Below are 13,813 nucleotides of genomic sequence, written 5' to 3' on the forward strand. Positions count from 1 at the left end.
AAATTCTGTGTTTTTCTGTCAATATGGGGTGCTGTGTGTACATTAATGAGGAAAAAAATGAACTTAAATGATTTTAGCATATGGCTGCAATATAACAAAGAGTGAAAAATTTAAGGGGGTCTGAATACTTTCCGTACCCACTGTATATCAGATCTGGGTTGACTGCTCATTGTTTGAAAGCATTTGCAGCATCAGGTTGGTGGCGTTTGTGACAGCTCCGGCTGTCGTGTGCTCAGACAGCTTAAAACAGATGCCAGTAAGGATAGTTTGGTAAAACCTCTTGAACCCAGAACTGATATGAATAATGCTGTTGTCAGCCAAAGCTTCTTTGCCCTGGCATACTACATGGACCCTGCTGAGCACCTCCTCAGTGATCCTCAGTCCTGCTGACCTTCTTCCTCCCCATGTCAGACCAGGGTTCCTACACAGCTCTGGAAAAGCCTGGAACATTTACATTGGATCGTTTCCTGGCCTTAAAATATTCAGGAAATAAGAAGTGTGGCACAATGTTAAAAGCTTCATATTTTATTATATTAGAGGTAAGGTGAGTCAGCTATTACAAAAGTAAAACGAGGGTTGCCTTAAAACTGTTCAGTTTGATTTGATGGATTTCCATTTGCATGTAGCATTTAAAGGTACTGATGTGACTCAGAAAGGTCATAATTTAAAAAAAGAGACCTTATTCATCTCTAGTGGCGACCACTGTTGGGTTGTACTATGTGTGGGAATGTTGAAGCATGTCACATGACTCACCTGCTAGTCAGCCTTCATACCCACACAAGAAAAAGACGAGGAGGCCAGTCTGAGCAATAAAATGTGTAGGAACCCTGTCAGGGACACAGCTGGGAGTCGCCACTGTTCTGTGTTAACCTGAGTTTGGTGTCGATGTCAGATTGTATCCAGTTTCAAAGCGACTACATCCAGAGCGGTGTGTCAGCTGGTCCGGGAGTATGTCGGCCACAGAGATGGCATTTGGGACCTTGGTGTCACCAGGACACAACCCATGGTGCTGGGTACCGCATCTGCAGGTATCTCATTCACTCTTTCTCCTCCAATATCTTTTGTGTCCAATACACTGTCCATCCCATTTAGTCCTTTTCCTCTGTCTTCACATTTTTTTGTTTTTGTTTTCTGGCTCCGACCAGTATCATCTAAATCTCTTATTTGTTACGTCTGTGGGAGGATGATGTGTCTCTTATTGGAATTTATGCCAGTGGTGTTGTTGTCTCTGTTTTCTCACAGTCCTTATTATTGTCAAATCAAAAATATCTGTCTCATTTGATGTCTGAGTCGCCAGTTCATTTCATACTAGATTTAACTTAAGAAACTTTGTACTGCATTGTATTCTCCCAACAGACCACACCGCGATGCTGTGGAGCATTGAGACTGGGAAGTGCCTCCTCAAATATACAGGCCATCAAGGATCAGGTAACGTTATACTGTAAATGTGCAGTAAATTTACAGTACTTAAATTCCCTCACACTGAACTGTTCTCACATGACACAGCCTTTGTTCCTGTTGTTGTCTGACACATTTAAAACGATGTTTCATTTGGTTTCAGATTTTATGTAGTGACATACTTGCATTGAAAGCTAACTGAATATTATAAGTCTGTGACATGCAGTGTGTACACTATCAGGAAAGGCCTTCTGTCAGATTGTTTTAATTCCCTTCCAATTAAAAGTTGTTTCTGTTAAAGTGGCTAAGTGACAACAAGAGGCAAAGCTGACTGTTCCATCCTGACAAGATGCATCTGTCTTTGTCTCCACAGTCAACTCCATCAAGTTCCACCCCACTGAGCAGATGGCTCTAACAGGTAATGATTCATCACCCTCACAGATGTAAATGTAAACAAGCCTGCAGCCACTTTCAGAATTAACTAAACATTTGTCTCTAACTACACTGCTCCCACAGCTGAAAGACTAAAAACAGAAAACTGTCATATGAAAAGTCAGAATATTTGTTTTATATGAATCCAGTAACTCAAGTAAAAGCAAACCTGCATGACCCCGCATATGTCTTGGGATGCAGACAGGTCCAAATTATGTTGTAGTGGTAAACTTGTCTGCATATATCAAGACTCAGGAATGGCCAGCGCTAAACGGTCATTAGCAGATCTAAACCAGCAGTAGCACAACACAGAGCCTGGATTTAGCTCCTGATCTGTCAGGAGTCGTACAGGGAGGGTCTTCTGTTCTGTTTCATATAACATTTTGTCCTCACCCACCTAAAGTAGGATGAAGACAGTTTACATATACAGAAGAAGGTAGTAAAAGGTAGTTTGTTCTGAGAGACTGTAGTCAGCCTTGTTACTGCAAACGAGAGAGTGACGTGTCCTTACTTTGTCTCAAGGAAGAATTATTTAGCCTTTTCTGTGTTCCTCATTTTTAAAATAAAATTTTATGTTTTATTTAGTTTTCCCCCTTTTTTACTGTTAGTTTTAACAACAAAGTACAACTGGCCACACACTGGCGCATCGGTACTTAACCCACATAGTTTTTGACTACCATGCTGTAACAATGGTTGTGTTGAATGTAACAGCCCCTTCTCTCTTCTCCTCAGCCTCTGGAGACCAGACAGCTCACATCTGGAGATACATGGTGCAGCTGCCGACTCCACAGCCTGTTGCTGACATCAGCGTAAGCATCGACACCCTACATTCTGTTTGTGTGTGTTACTCTGCTGCCGAGTGAGTTGTTGTTTAGTCCAGGGTTGTGTCTGTAACAGCAGCAGACACCCTGCGAAGATGATGTGGACTTTTCGGATAAAGACGAGGCCGACGGCGAGGTCGAGGGTTCGAATGACTGTCCCTCTGTTCGTGTGGCGATCACGACTCTGCGCAGCCACCAGGGGGTGGTGATCGCTGCTGATTGGGTGGTGGGGGGCAAACAGGTGGTGACGGCCTCCTGGGATCGAGCTGCCAACCTGTATGACGTGGAGACCTCGGAGCTGGTCCACTCACTCACAGGTATGATGATGGGACTGTTACTCTGATTCTGTGTTTGTTATTAAATGTTGGCCAGAGTCTGGTCAAACAGCCGGGCATGTTGTCAGCTAGTGTCATTTGATATGAACTGTAATGGAAAGATGATTATTTGGAGATGGTGTGTTATAAATACAGCACAGTCAGGACAAACATGTACGGATGCAGCAAAAGGTAACTGAAATAAACAGGAAGGGGTGGAAAGAAGTGTGTGAGGGAGAGGTTTCTGTGCTTATCTGTGCATGTGTGTGTCCAGGCCACGACCAGGAGCTGACCCACTGCTGCACACACCCCACCCAGCGTCTGGTGGTCACTTCGTCCAGAGACACCACCTTCAGACTGTGGGACTTCAGAGACCCGTCCATCCACTCCGTCAACGTGTTCCAGGGACACACAGAGTCAGTCGGACACACACACACACACACGGTTTCTCTCACCTGCTTTCATTGCCACTTGTTTTTATTTAGGTTCTTTATGTCGGTTTTGTACATTCAGGCTCTGATGTATGCATTTTGCCTGTTCAGTTTTTTTTGTCTAGCATTGTTGGGAGAGTAGGTCTAATCAGCTCTGGCTCTGAACTGAACTGAAACAATAAGAGGACATAAGTAAATGAATACAAGCACAGAGTATGTGGATAAAAACATGAACAGTACAACATTACACAGAGAACAAAAGTGTGATTGGTCATCATTATGACTAACATCTACACCTGAGGAACTTGAAGCACTTGTCTACTGTACAAAAAAATGTTAACATCTAAAGTTAACATCTGAATGATTTAAACTAATTTGGTTAGAAACAAAACATCATAATGGAAACTAACTAGCTGTTCCAGCTCAGTCCATGGAAACAAACCTGTCGTCCTATGTAGCACGGTGACGTCTGCGGTGTTCACGGTGGGGGACAATGTAGTGTCAGGGAGCGACGATCGCACTGTCAAAGTGTGGGACCTGAAGAACATGAGGTCGCCCATAGCAACCATCCGAACCGACTCTGCTGTCAACAGGTCTGTGAGCGGCACACCTGTACATAGTTGAGCGATAGGCACTGAAGTGTGTGATGCAGATGTAAACTAATGTCCTGTGCCGTTCCTGCTTTTCAGGATCAGTGTGTCAGTGAACCAGAAAATCATCGCTCTTCCTCATGACAATCGGCAAGTCCGGTTGTTCGACATGTCCGGGGTACGACTGGCACGACTTCCACGAAGCAACAGACAGGTCAGTCAGTGCAAGAACAGACTGATGAAATGTACAGGTGGGTGACAGCTGAGAGGCCAGACCATCACCAGGTGCCCAGCAGAGCCTCATCAGGGCCGTGTCTCCAGAGCAGTGTCAGGTCTCCTCTGTCGGAGGGAGGAAACCTCCTCCTTCCAAACCAGATCCCTTCACTGTGTCCAACCCACTGTGTCGTACTCATGGAGCCATTCAGTGACGCAGAGACGCCAAGCAGCGCTGTCAAAATTCAGCTAAAGTTAACTGTTATTTGAACTAATTTGCTCAGAAACAAAACACAATGTGAGGAGCTGATGCTTTTCTTTGTCAGACATGAGAATCAGCCAAGTCTCTGTGGGTCTGTTGGATGGACACAACGAGACACGTGAAGACGCCACCTTTGGCTCTGGAGAGTCACAGTAGGACTTTTCATCAGTCAGATCACCAGAACAGTGATCAGCTGATGATGGCAAAATAAAGAGAAAAAATGAATAATAAAGCAAATATTTTGTTTTGCAACAACTTGTATTTGCAACAATTAGTCATAAATTGAGACGCTGTATTTCATCTGTACTTTACAGTGTTGTTTGTCATGCGTCCTGTTTTTAACAGCGGCTGTGTTGTCTGTCGTGGTGCAGGGTCACCGACGCATGGTCTGCTGCTCCACCTGGTGTGAGGACAACACCTCCTGCAACCTGTTCACCTGCGGCTTCGACCGGCAGGCCATCGGCTGGGAAAACCACAACCCCCCCCCTCCGCTGCAGGAGAAATGACCTCCACCTCCTCCTCCTGTAACCTGACAGTGATAGGCCACCTAGAGTTTGTGTTTGGAGTATCAAATACTCGTCACCTGTGGGCTTAAAAGGCGGCTGCAAAAAGTTTACTTTCATCCTTTTTGTCTGTGAAAACTTGTAACTGACGTAGTTTGAATGACTCAGTGAAGGATAAAATGACTGACTTTTAACAGCCGTCTGAACTCGTGCTCGCTGTCTAATGCATCTGTCACACTCTACATCACCGCCAATATATTCAGAACACATTTGTGTGTGTTTTTGCATGGCAACCATTTCTCATCATTGAAAAAAAAAAAACCCTGTGTACCACTGATGTAAAAAGCTCAGACGTAACAGCAGGAGGTTGTTTCTATTGTAAACTAAAAAGCATTTTGCTGCAGCTGAACAGTTAAAGAAGTGAAGTGCTGCACATATGTGTATGCTTGATGCTGATTTAATACAGCAAACCTAATCTGTCCCACTAACCTGCAACAGGAACAGCAGTCTGATGCTTTAAAGGAAAAATCCACTAGTTTTATACCATTAGATTTTGGTGTTCAGTGCTTTGCAGATGTTAATCTGTTACAACTTTCCTGATTTCTGTGACTGCTCTTGGTCCAAACCAAACCTTAGTCTTGTATTTAGCTCCTGTCCCTCGGGATCTCTAAGTAGGACTGCAAAACACTGATGCAAACAGGAAGAAGTTCCCGCTGTTTCATTCTGAGGAACTGATGCTAAATTCATCAGACCTTTTCCAGTTTTGGAAATCGCCTGACCACACAGACAGTACTTTTTTTTTTTTCTTTTTTTTTTTTACCAGTATTTCAGTGGATTTTTCCTCCTGTGTTTGATTCCAAAATGTTTAGTTTGCCACCTGAAATTTACAGCCAAGTATCTCTAATATACATAATTTAAAAATGCTTGACTAAATTAAAACAAATTTAGGCTCATAAAGTAGGGTTTCATTCACTTCAGAGCAGATGTTTCTTGTCAGATGACAAACGATCACATTTTGGAAAGACACTTTGTTGCTCAGTTCTGCTCAGTGTTCAGGAGTCTCTGTGAAAGCAAAGAGTGCACCTTAAAAAAAACAATAGCTGTTACAATTGTTCTTTTCATTGCTGTATTAGAGAAAAAGCTTTTGCGGCTCCTGTACATAGTCAACACCGTCAGAGTGGAAAACCACATTGTTTGGCACATACCCCTAAAAAGGATTTCATTATCCTGTACTGTATCAAAGCGGCTGTTAACAGAGATAAAACCAACTCTCCTGTTGACCTGTGAAGCGTGAGAACATGGCAGGTTGCTCCCCACTGAGGATACGCTTGTGCAGCTCAACCGTTTTCAGGCATGACTGTCCCACTACGTGTCACTCAGACTGAACCTGAGCCTTCGGTCACACAGGCGTTTGATGAATGTGTTATGAGAAGGTTGTTTAAAATGGAAGAACTGATGGAGGAAACATTTTATTAGTAACTAAAAAAATTATGCCTGCCAGGTGACCCAGTGGCTTTGGTATAAATAAGCTGTAATTTATGATTATTGATTACATTTTAATGGACTTTTAAAAATATATTTATCCCTTTTTTCTTTTTTTGATACCACAAAAATATTTAGATTCTCTCGGCTTTTCAGACCATTGTATTTCGACAGACTCGAAAAGCATTAAAAAGTTCATCTGGACTTGTTTCCAATACTAGGTGGCTAATTTAAAAAGCAATAAAGTTAAATAGGTGCTCCAAACTTTGCTCATCTGCACACCGATATTTAAATAACACTTGTTTTAATAATTGATGTTGCAGCAGTGTAGTTTCTAGCCTGGCAGTGCTCTTCCTATACCAAATTTTATAAATGCCTGTGTGACTGAACTGTTTGGTTCTGTCTGGAACCATCCAGGACCACGAGACTCAGTGTCACTGTCCTGTCTCAGGAGAACTGACTGAAATTCCTGTGTGCTGGTCAGTGTTTCACTCCACTGTGGATGTGCAGGCGAAGCTCGTGCTCTGCTGAGCGTGGCTTCTACCCAGGGCAGTGGTTTCTCTTTAGAGTAGCAACACTGGGCTTATAAACCAGAACTCCTTGTCTCATGTGTCAGTTTTGTCTCCTGGGTGGAGGTTTGAGTGTTTCAGGTCTGTTTTGCTTTGGTTTTATTGACCTTAAACTCATCCTACACTGATCCCAGTAGTAGTTTCTCCCACATGGTCTGATCAGCCACTTTCCTTACTGTATTTCTGGAACACACACACTGTGTCAGTCAACATGTTATGTCATGAAATTTGATTTCAGTCACCAAAACATTGGCATCAACAAATTAATGTAGATCAACTTTGATCTGCTGGAACTGATGCAACATGACTGTAAAAAAAATTTCTGTTCTGGTTTATAACAATGCCCTTTAGTCATTAGTGTTGAAACACTGTTGTGATGTGTTTGCTGTCAGCCGCTCTGCTTCCTCACTGTCGCTACAACACTCCACCAAAGCTGCATTTAAATGAATGGCTTGTCCCATACACTGTAATGGTGTGTGTGTGTGTGTGTGTGTGTGTGTTTGAGATGCTTTCACTACATTACCAGAACAAAGCGTGTGTGTGTCTGTATGGTGATATAAATCAGTGTCTAAAACAAGTTGTACTTTGCTGTACTTGGCGTGTGCTTTGACTGGCCTGGTTAGTTTGAGCGGTAACGCCGTGCACAACCACAGTTCACTTCCGAATCTTTGTAGGTCTAGCTTTAGAGTCATTAAATCATGTACATCAGCATGACAAATGTTTCTTCTGTCAGAGGGTAAAACCACTTTTGGTGGAAACCCTCAGTTTGTAGGTGTTTGCTAACATGTAACAGCTGCCTTTTGCAAGAAATGGATTTCTAATAACAGAAAAACACCATGTTGAGAGTTTTGATTTTAGCAGGTGTAACGACACCAAATCCATGAAGGTTTTCAACAAACTAAAGTGATTACAGTACTTGTCAAAAGGCAGTGGCAAAGTGTTAATCTTCTAACTTTGCACCATGACATTTATATCATATAAATTGTAATATATGAAAGAATGTAGCTGGTTTGGCTGTGTAGTGTATTTCATCTGCAGTGGTTCTATCCCTCATTACTTGACATGTAATCCTGCTTTTGTTTTTAATTTGTGTAAATCCATTTAACTGCTTCACGATTGATGTCAGGTCATTTGTAAAAGTTTTACATTCACATAAATCGAAGTTGATTGCCTTTTTTATAAAGGGGATGGTAAATGTAATGTCATTTCTTGGCGCAGCTGTCCAGATTAGAAATTTTAATTCCCCATAAAACATCAAAATGACAATTTAAAAGTACTGTGTTATCTAAAACAAACACTTGAGATTCAGTTTTTGGAACCATTTAAGCAGAAATGGAGTAGACGCCATTCTGCAAAAGCAGTGACCTCGGATTTAAATGATACAAGGTTTTGTGTGCATGAATGTTTGAACTCCACTTTAACCAGTACTTTGCAGACAGTTTAAGAAAGTTTCAGTGCAGTCAGCTGCCTTTTCTATCAACACTGAGCCACTGTTCCATTTTCATAATTCACCAGCTTTTAACATTTTCACTGTCAATCACAAGAAAGCCAGATCACATCAGCACTGGTCATCGTACACCTGCCATTTTGAAGCCTTGTAAAATTGTGGCTCCTCGGTGTTAGCGGTGTTGTGTGTGATGGAAGTGGTTGATGTAGAACAACAAACATGACAGTTCCATTTGCAATTAAAAAAAAATAAATAAAGATGTAAACCTGTTGGACTGACTCGACCACCGTTTTGTGGATCATAGCTGTGCACTGAGAAACAAGCATCTGCTTGTGTAATCAAAATAAACCATTTGTGCTGTTGGAACATTTTCTTGACTCATTTTGTTGTAGTCTTTGATATTTTTTTTTTTTTTTTTTTTTTTTTTTTTAGTAGAACACATCATTTTTTGACTTGTAGATATTTTTGGAAATGTTTTTTAAGGTGTGAAATGCTGTTCTTACATACGTAATCCACAGGATATTATTATTCAGGATAAACAAATGCAATAACTAACACAAATAGGTTAATTTATTCGCTGTGATAAAAATAGTCAAGACCAGTATAGACTACACACATTCTGCATACCTAATAGTAAAGGTTTACATAGCATTCAACACTAGTATGAGGATAACCAATAAGGGAGAAAAACAACAACAAACTGTAAACTCATTTGTCTTCAGTAAAATCTGGACTCCACGTGTTGTAATACACACAGTCTCCCTCTAGGTGGCGGTGTGCATTAACACTCCTGGGTTCCATATTCTCTGACACTTCTCAGTTCAAAATGCAAGGTGAAACACTTAAAATGATTTAAATTAACATATTTAAACAGGTGAGATGTGTACTTATACACGACTGGAATGAGAGTACTTTACCTACTCTTTTCTTAAAGAGAGCAAAACAATAAAAATCCAGGTAAGAATAAAATGAACATGTGATTTTCAGTTCAGTAGTAAACAAATCCAGAAGAGGATCCTAATAATAATAATGCAGCTTTTGCTTTGCAGTCTTCAGGTGAGTGAGGACATACATCTAGTAACAGTTACACTGTGGGGACTCGGCTCCAAAAAGCTAGTCCTTAAAAGGTAAAGTTAAGTTTTGGTTTCAGAGTTAGGGGCTTGGCATTATGTCCGTGAGGGTCCTCACATGTATGTAAATACAAACTTGAACACAAGAGATAAAACTTTCCAACAGAATTATCTTCACATATCTAATGTGTAGTGTTTTGAGCAGCAAACACAACCTTTGACCCTTAATTCACACTTCCAGTGTCTGTTTTCTTTGGGACTATGCAGAATTGATGCCATGTTTGCAAAAAGAAATGAAGTAGAAAACCTCCCCTTTATTAGACTGACCTAGGACCATACAGCATGATCCAGAATTGTTATAAAGTGGTATATTTAAGCTATTCTTGTGTTTGCAGGGATTTGTCAACAAGTAAAACGAGATCCAGTGTATGCTTTTAACTGGTTGAACTGGTGTATATTTTTAGATTTAATTTGGATGCTTAAAGATGTTTAAAGCCATTTCGCCATGTTTTTGGTGGTCATTACACATCTACACATCCAATTCTAACTGTGCAGTTCTTTTTTGATAGTTAAATATTATTACAGAGTAAAATTTTACTCAAACACTGTATATTGCTTAGATAAAATTATTGAACACCTTGAATGTTATTCCAGTGAGCCAACTAGCTAGCTAGGTAGTTACAGCAATGTGGTTATTAAAGCTGCACTATTTTACACACTGACAGTGGGACAGGACGTGGTGTCTCTCAGCTACCCCACCACCACCACACGCACACATCCACCCCGACCCTCTGCCGCCTACAGCCCTCCTGTTGTTGTTCCAGCTTCTCCATCCTGTGTTGTACGGGTCTGTAAATCAGCCCCGTCTGCCACCTAGCCAAAGTTAGAAGAAGGGTTTTTCCAGCCCCCCAGTAGTCATGTCAGCCATGGAGGAGCTCTGGGCGGCTGAAAGTCTGAACCAGCGGCTGCCAGAGTGAAGAAGTGGCGTCTTTTGCACAGAGAGAGTGGGACAAAGAAAGAGCAACAACCAGGGTTAACATGGGTTTGGCTGTTTGACATGGAGAGGGTTAAAAGCAGCCAGAGGACTCAGACTGGATTCAGATGTGGTGTTCTTCCTTCTGAATGTGTTAGCATCTAAAGTTAACCTGTTCGTTTTGGTACTGTAATATTAGCAACCTGCATTTTTTACAGTCTGTTGAACCCAGACATCCATAGTTTAGTTGTAGCTTTAGGAAAGAGGATGGAATTGAAGGAGAAAGGAGAGGTTAGGAGTGAAGCTTGTTTTAAGTCTCACTACATCCTCTAAGGTTAAAGCTAGCCAGATAAACTAGCATTAGCTTCCAGTAGTGATGTTAGCAGCCTTTAGGCTACATGAGCTAATAAACAATAAGAAGTCTATTCCAACTGTTGCCTAAATCTGATTTACCTATGTGTCTGCTGATGATTTCCATAATGAATTATTTACTATGCTGTGTCTAACTGGGCCAACATAGTTAATCATTTTTCATATAAGATAAACAAAGATGAAATTCCTGACTATGTCTACTAGTATCACATTTCTTGTGCCTCATCCACAAACTCACAAAGCAAAACACAAAGTTCACTCTAACCCTCCATACTCAACACAATGTTTCACACAGTGATGTCGAAGTAACTCAGCTCTGGAGGTTTTCTGAGCCACATTCCCAGACCACCACCCTGCAGAGCACTGGTAAACTGCTGCATCGCCCTCTGGTAGTGCCCAGCAGCCATCTTGGAACCAGAATAAGTCCTTGTTGTAGCTTCTGCACCTGATATCTGACCATTCAAATGGGAAAGAAAGGTGGAAACATGATTTGCAGTCAGTTTAATAGGCACAAATGTACAAATAAACTGAATTAGGGACATATCTTGCAATGTTGTAACACAAACTGTTTCTTACTATTTAAAATGTCAAGACAAAATCCAGTGACAGTCTGGTGAGTGGAGCACTCGTCTTTTTGTGTTTAGGAGAATTCATCTTGTTATCAGCTAAAAATAACACTTGTCAATCATCTGTTGTACCGTTCAGCCTCCACACCTCACCACCTCTTCCATCAAAATGGATATTTCACACAAGAGACATTTTGACTTCTTAATGCAGGAAAAGTCCAGGTGTAACTAATGGCATTAAAGATGGTTCTGCTTCATACAAGTTTCCCAGAAAGGCATGCTAGTAGTCCAGCAGCAGGGACCTGGAACTGACCCATGTAAACCATAGATAATGTCATTGGCCACACCTGTGTTTAGCATGTCAGAGTGTCAGTAATGAGAAAGGGCGATTAAAACTCTTCTGACTGCAGAGTGAAGTGAAAATTGCTGGCTAACTCGGTATGTCTAAAAGTTAAAATCCCTCACTCAAAAATGTATTTTACTTATTGTTCTTTGACTAATGTGGGAATTTCCCTTTGCAGAATGATGTACAGTATGTGCAGAGCTTTGACAACAGAAGGCTGTTTTCACATTCACCTGCTGAAAGTGGAAACATTTTCTGTGCTCTTATGCTGGTCTAACACTAGAAGACTATGATAAGTCTCAGATAAGACTTAAAAGACTAAAATCTATCACCCATCTAAAGCCAAAGTGTCATTAGTCAACAGTCAACTCATGAGTTTTTAGATGTAGACTACGATTTTGCAAGCCTTTTAGTTTGTTTATCAGACTGTTGAACTTTCCCTCCCTATGCATTAGGTTCCTCCCTTCCTGCCCGGTATTTTAATATGGTTGATTTGTGCTTGATTTGACATGTTTCAGCCAATTGGGCCAATCTTGTTCACTTGTACCAATGTCGCCTCATTTTACCCAAATTTGTACTATTTTCCCATATCTCACAGCTGTGAGTGGTAAATCCAAAGCAAAGATTTAAACAAAGCCGTCTCCGTAAAATTACATCTGTTTTTCACATTAAGAAGCTCTGAGTTCTTTTTTTCTCTCCGTCTGTTTTGGGCTTTGTCTCTAATTTGTTGTCTTTCTGCCTTGTTCCGCTTGATCAAATCATTTTGATCAATCATAGTCTTTAAAATACAGTATCGCTGTCTAAACCACTGTCCCTCCATTAGTCTCTGCAGCTGTGTTTTGTCTCCCTGCGTTGGAACCTCTTTTCAAAATGCTCTATGCCTCCTCTTCCATGTGGTACTGAGAGCAGCTTCTCTGACAATCATTCCAGTTGTTTCTGTAAATAACTGTGACTCTGTCTGCCACCATCAAATTTTAAACCAAAGTCATTTGGTCTGGCGCAATTCTCTCCATGCATATTTTAATTTCACAGTGCAAATTGAAACCTGCTCTTCAGAAAATTATAATAATGTAGCAGACAATGTGCTGTTTTTAAGATGGACTGCTTCTGCGTGCTAATGAATTAGCCAGCAGATCTCATCCCCTGTCTCAACTTTTACATGAGATTATGAATAAGTCAACTGAGGTTTTCAGTTGACTTCACCATGTTTTTTTTTTAAAGATTGCAAACTTCTATGATTCAGTTAAAAAGCAAACTTTTCCACAAAAGTCTCAAATGTGGACACAGCACAGTGAACTGGTAAAAACAAAGTTTGACTGCCTTTAATTTATTTTGCACTTTATAGTGACTAATTGATCAAACAGATAATAGACCTGATCTCAGTTTTCCACACAAAAGCAGAGAAGCATCCCCTTGCTCCTGACACGAAGCTGTACCGGTTTCAGTGTCATTCCCTCTCTGAGTGTCTCTGACCCACCTGCTGCTGCAGCCTCTGCCAGCGAGCGAACAGGGAGCGCCTGCAGAGCCGTGATTGAGTTCCTGATTCCTTCCTCCGTCCTGTGGAGGCGCTGATCTCCTCCAAGCCTCCGTCCCCACAGCTCCAGTTCACGCTCACATTTGGGGCCTTGCCTGCTGGCCGAACTTCACTGCTGCTCAGACCTGTGTAGACCGACAGGAAACCACAGGTGATGTTTGGAACAGACCATTAATGCTATGCATGCTCTCACAAAGCCTGACACAAGGTTTTGTCAAAAATAGTTTTGTTATGACATTTATTAGCAACTACTGGGTGGATTCCCATGAAATGTGGTTCAGACCACCCCCCAGGATTAAATCCCGATGCTTTATCTAGCACCACCTCAAGAAATATACTGTAGTTCACCATGATGTAATCCAGTCTGCATTTGGCAGGGTCAGACTTTGACTCAAAGTACAGAAAAAAGTATTTAAGTGACCCCAACATGTATTTATATATATATATATATATATATCTAGCTGATTATTTATTATGGATTAATATACACACA

The 13,813-nt window shown here is 41.2% G+C and overlaps 2 protein-coding genes across 4 annotated transcripts in view; one reads left to right on the top strand and one right to left on the bottom strand.

The window, feature by feature from the left end:
• The window catches only part of LOC109974935 (WD repeat-containing protein 37), a 22,003-nt gene extending 13,178 nt beyond the window's left edge, over positions 1-8,825 (top strand). For 2 of the 3 annotated variants that reach the window (XM_020625404.1, XM_020625403.1), the window contains 9 exons: positions 893-1,028; positions 1,357-1,428; positions 1,772-1,816; positions 2,563-2,639; positions 2,728-2,968; positions 3,240-3,381; positions 3,855-3,989; positions 4,086-4,200; positions 4,833-8,825. In XM_020625404.1, coding sequence (XP_020481060.1) covers positions 893-1,028; positions 1,357-1,428; positions 1,772-1,816; positions 2,563-2,639; positions 2,728-2,968; positions 3,240-3,381; positions 3,855-3,989; positions 4,086-4,200; positions 4,833-4,967 — 1,098 coding nt within the window. In that variant the 3' untranslated portion in view covers positions 4,968-8,825. The remainder of the gene's footprint in view (positions 1-892; positions 1,029-1,356; positions 1,429-1,771; positions 1,817-2,562; positions 2,640-2,727; positions 2,969-3,239; positions 3,382-3,854; positions 3,990-4,085; positions 4,201-4,832) is intronic. The other variant, XM_020625406.1, reaches the window with a different exon arrangement.
• Positions 8,826-10,662: 1,837 nt separating this feature from the next.
• The window catches only part of LOC109974934 (double-stranded RNA-specific editase B2-like), a 23,688-nt gene continuing 20,537 nt past the window's right edge, over positions 10,663-13,813 (bottom strand). The window contains exons 10-11 of the mRNA XM_020625402.1: positions 13,264-13,445; positions 10,663-11,329 (exon numbers count right to left, since the gene is read on the bottom strand). Of these exons, the coding sequence (XP_020481058.1) occupies positions 11,165-11,329; positions 13,264-13,445 (347 nt within the window). The 3' untranslated portion in view covers positions 10,663-11,164. The remainder of the gene's footprint in view (positions 11,330-13,263; positions 13,446-13,813) is intronic.

The sequence above is a fragment of the Monopterus albus genome, unplaced genomic scaffold (genome assembly GCF_001952655.1).
Source record: "Monopterus albus unplaced genomic scaffold, M_albus_1.0 scaffold354.1, whole genome shotgun sequence".
NCBI classification, from domain to species: domain Eukaryota; kingdom Metazoa; phylum Chordata; class Actinopteri; order Synbranchiformes; family Synbranchidae; genus Monopterus; species Monopterus albus.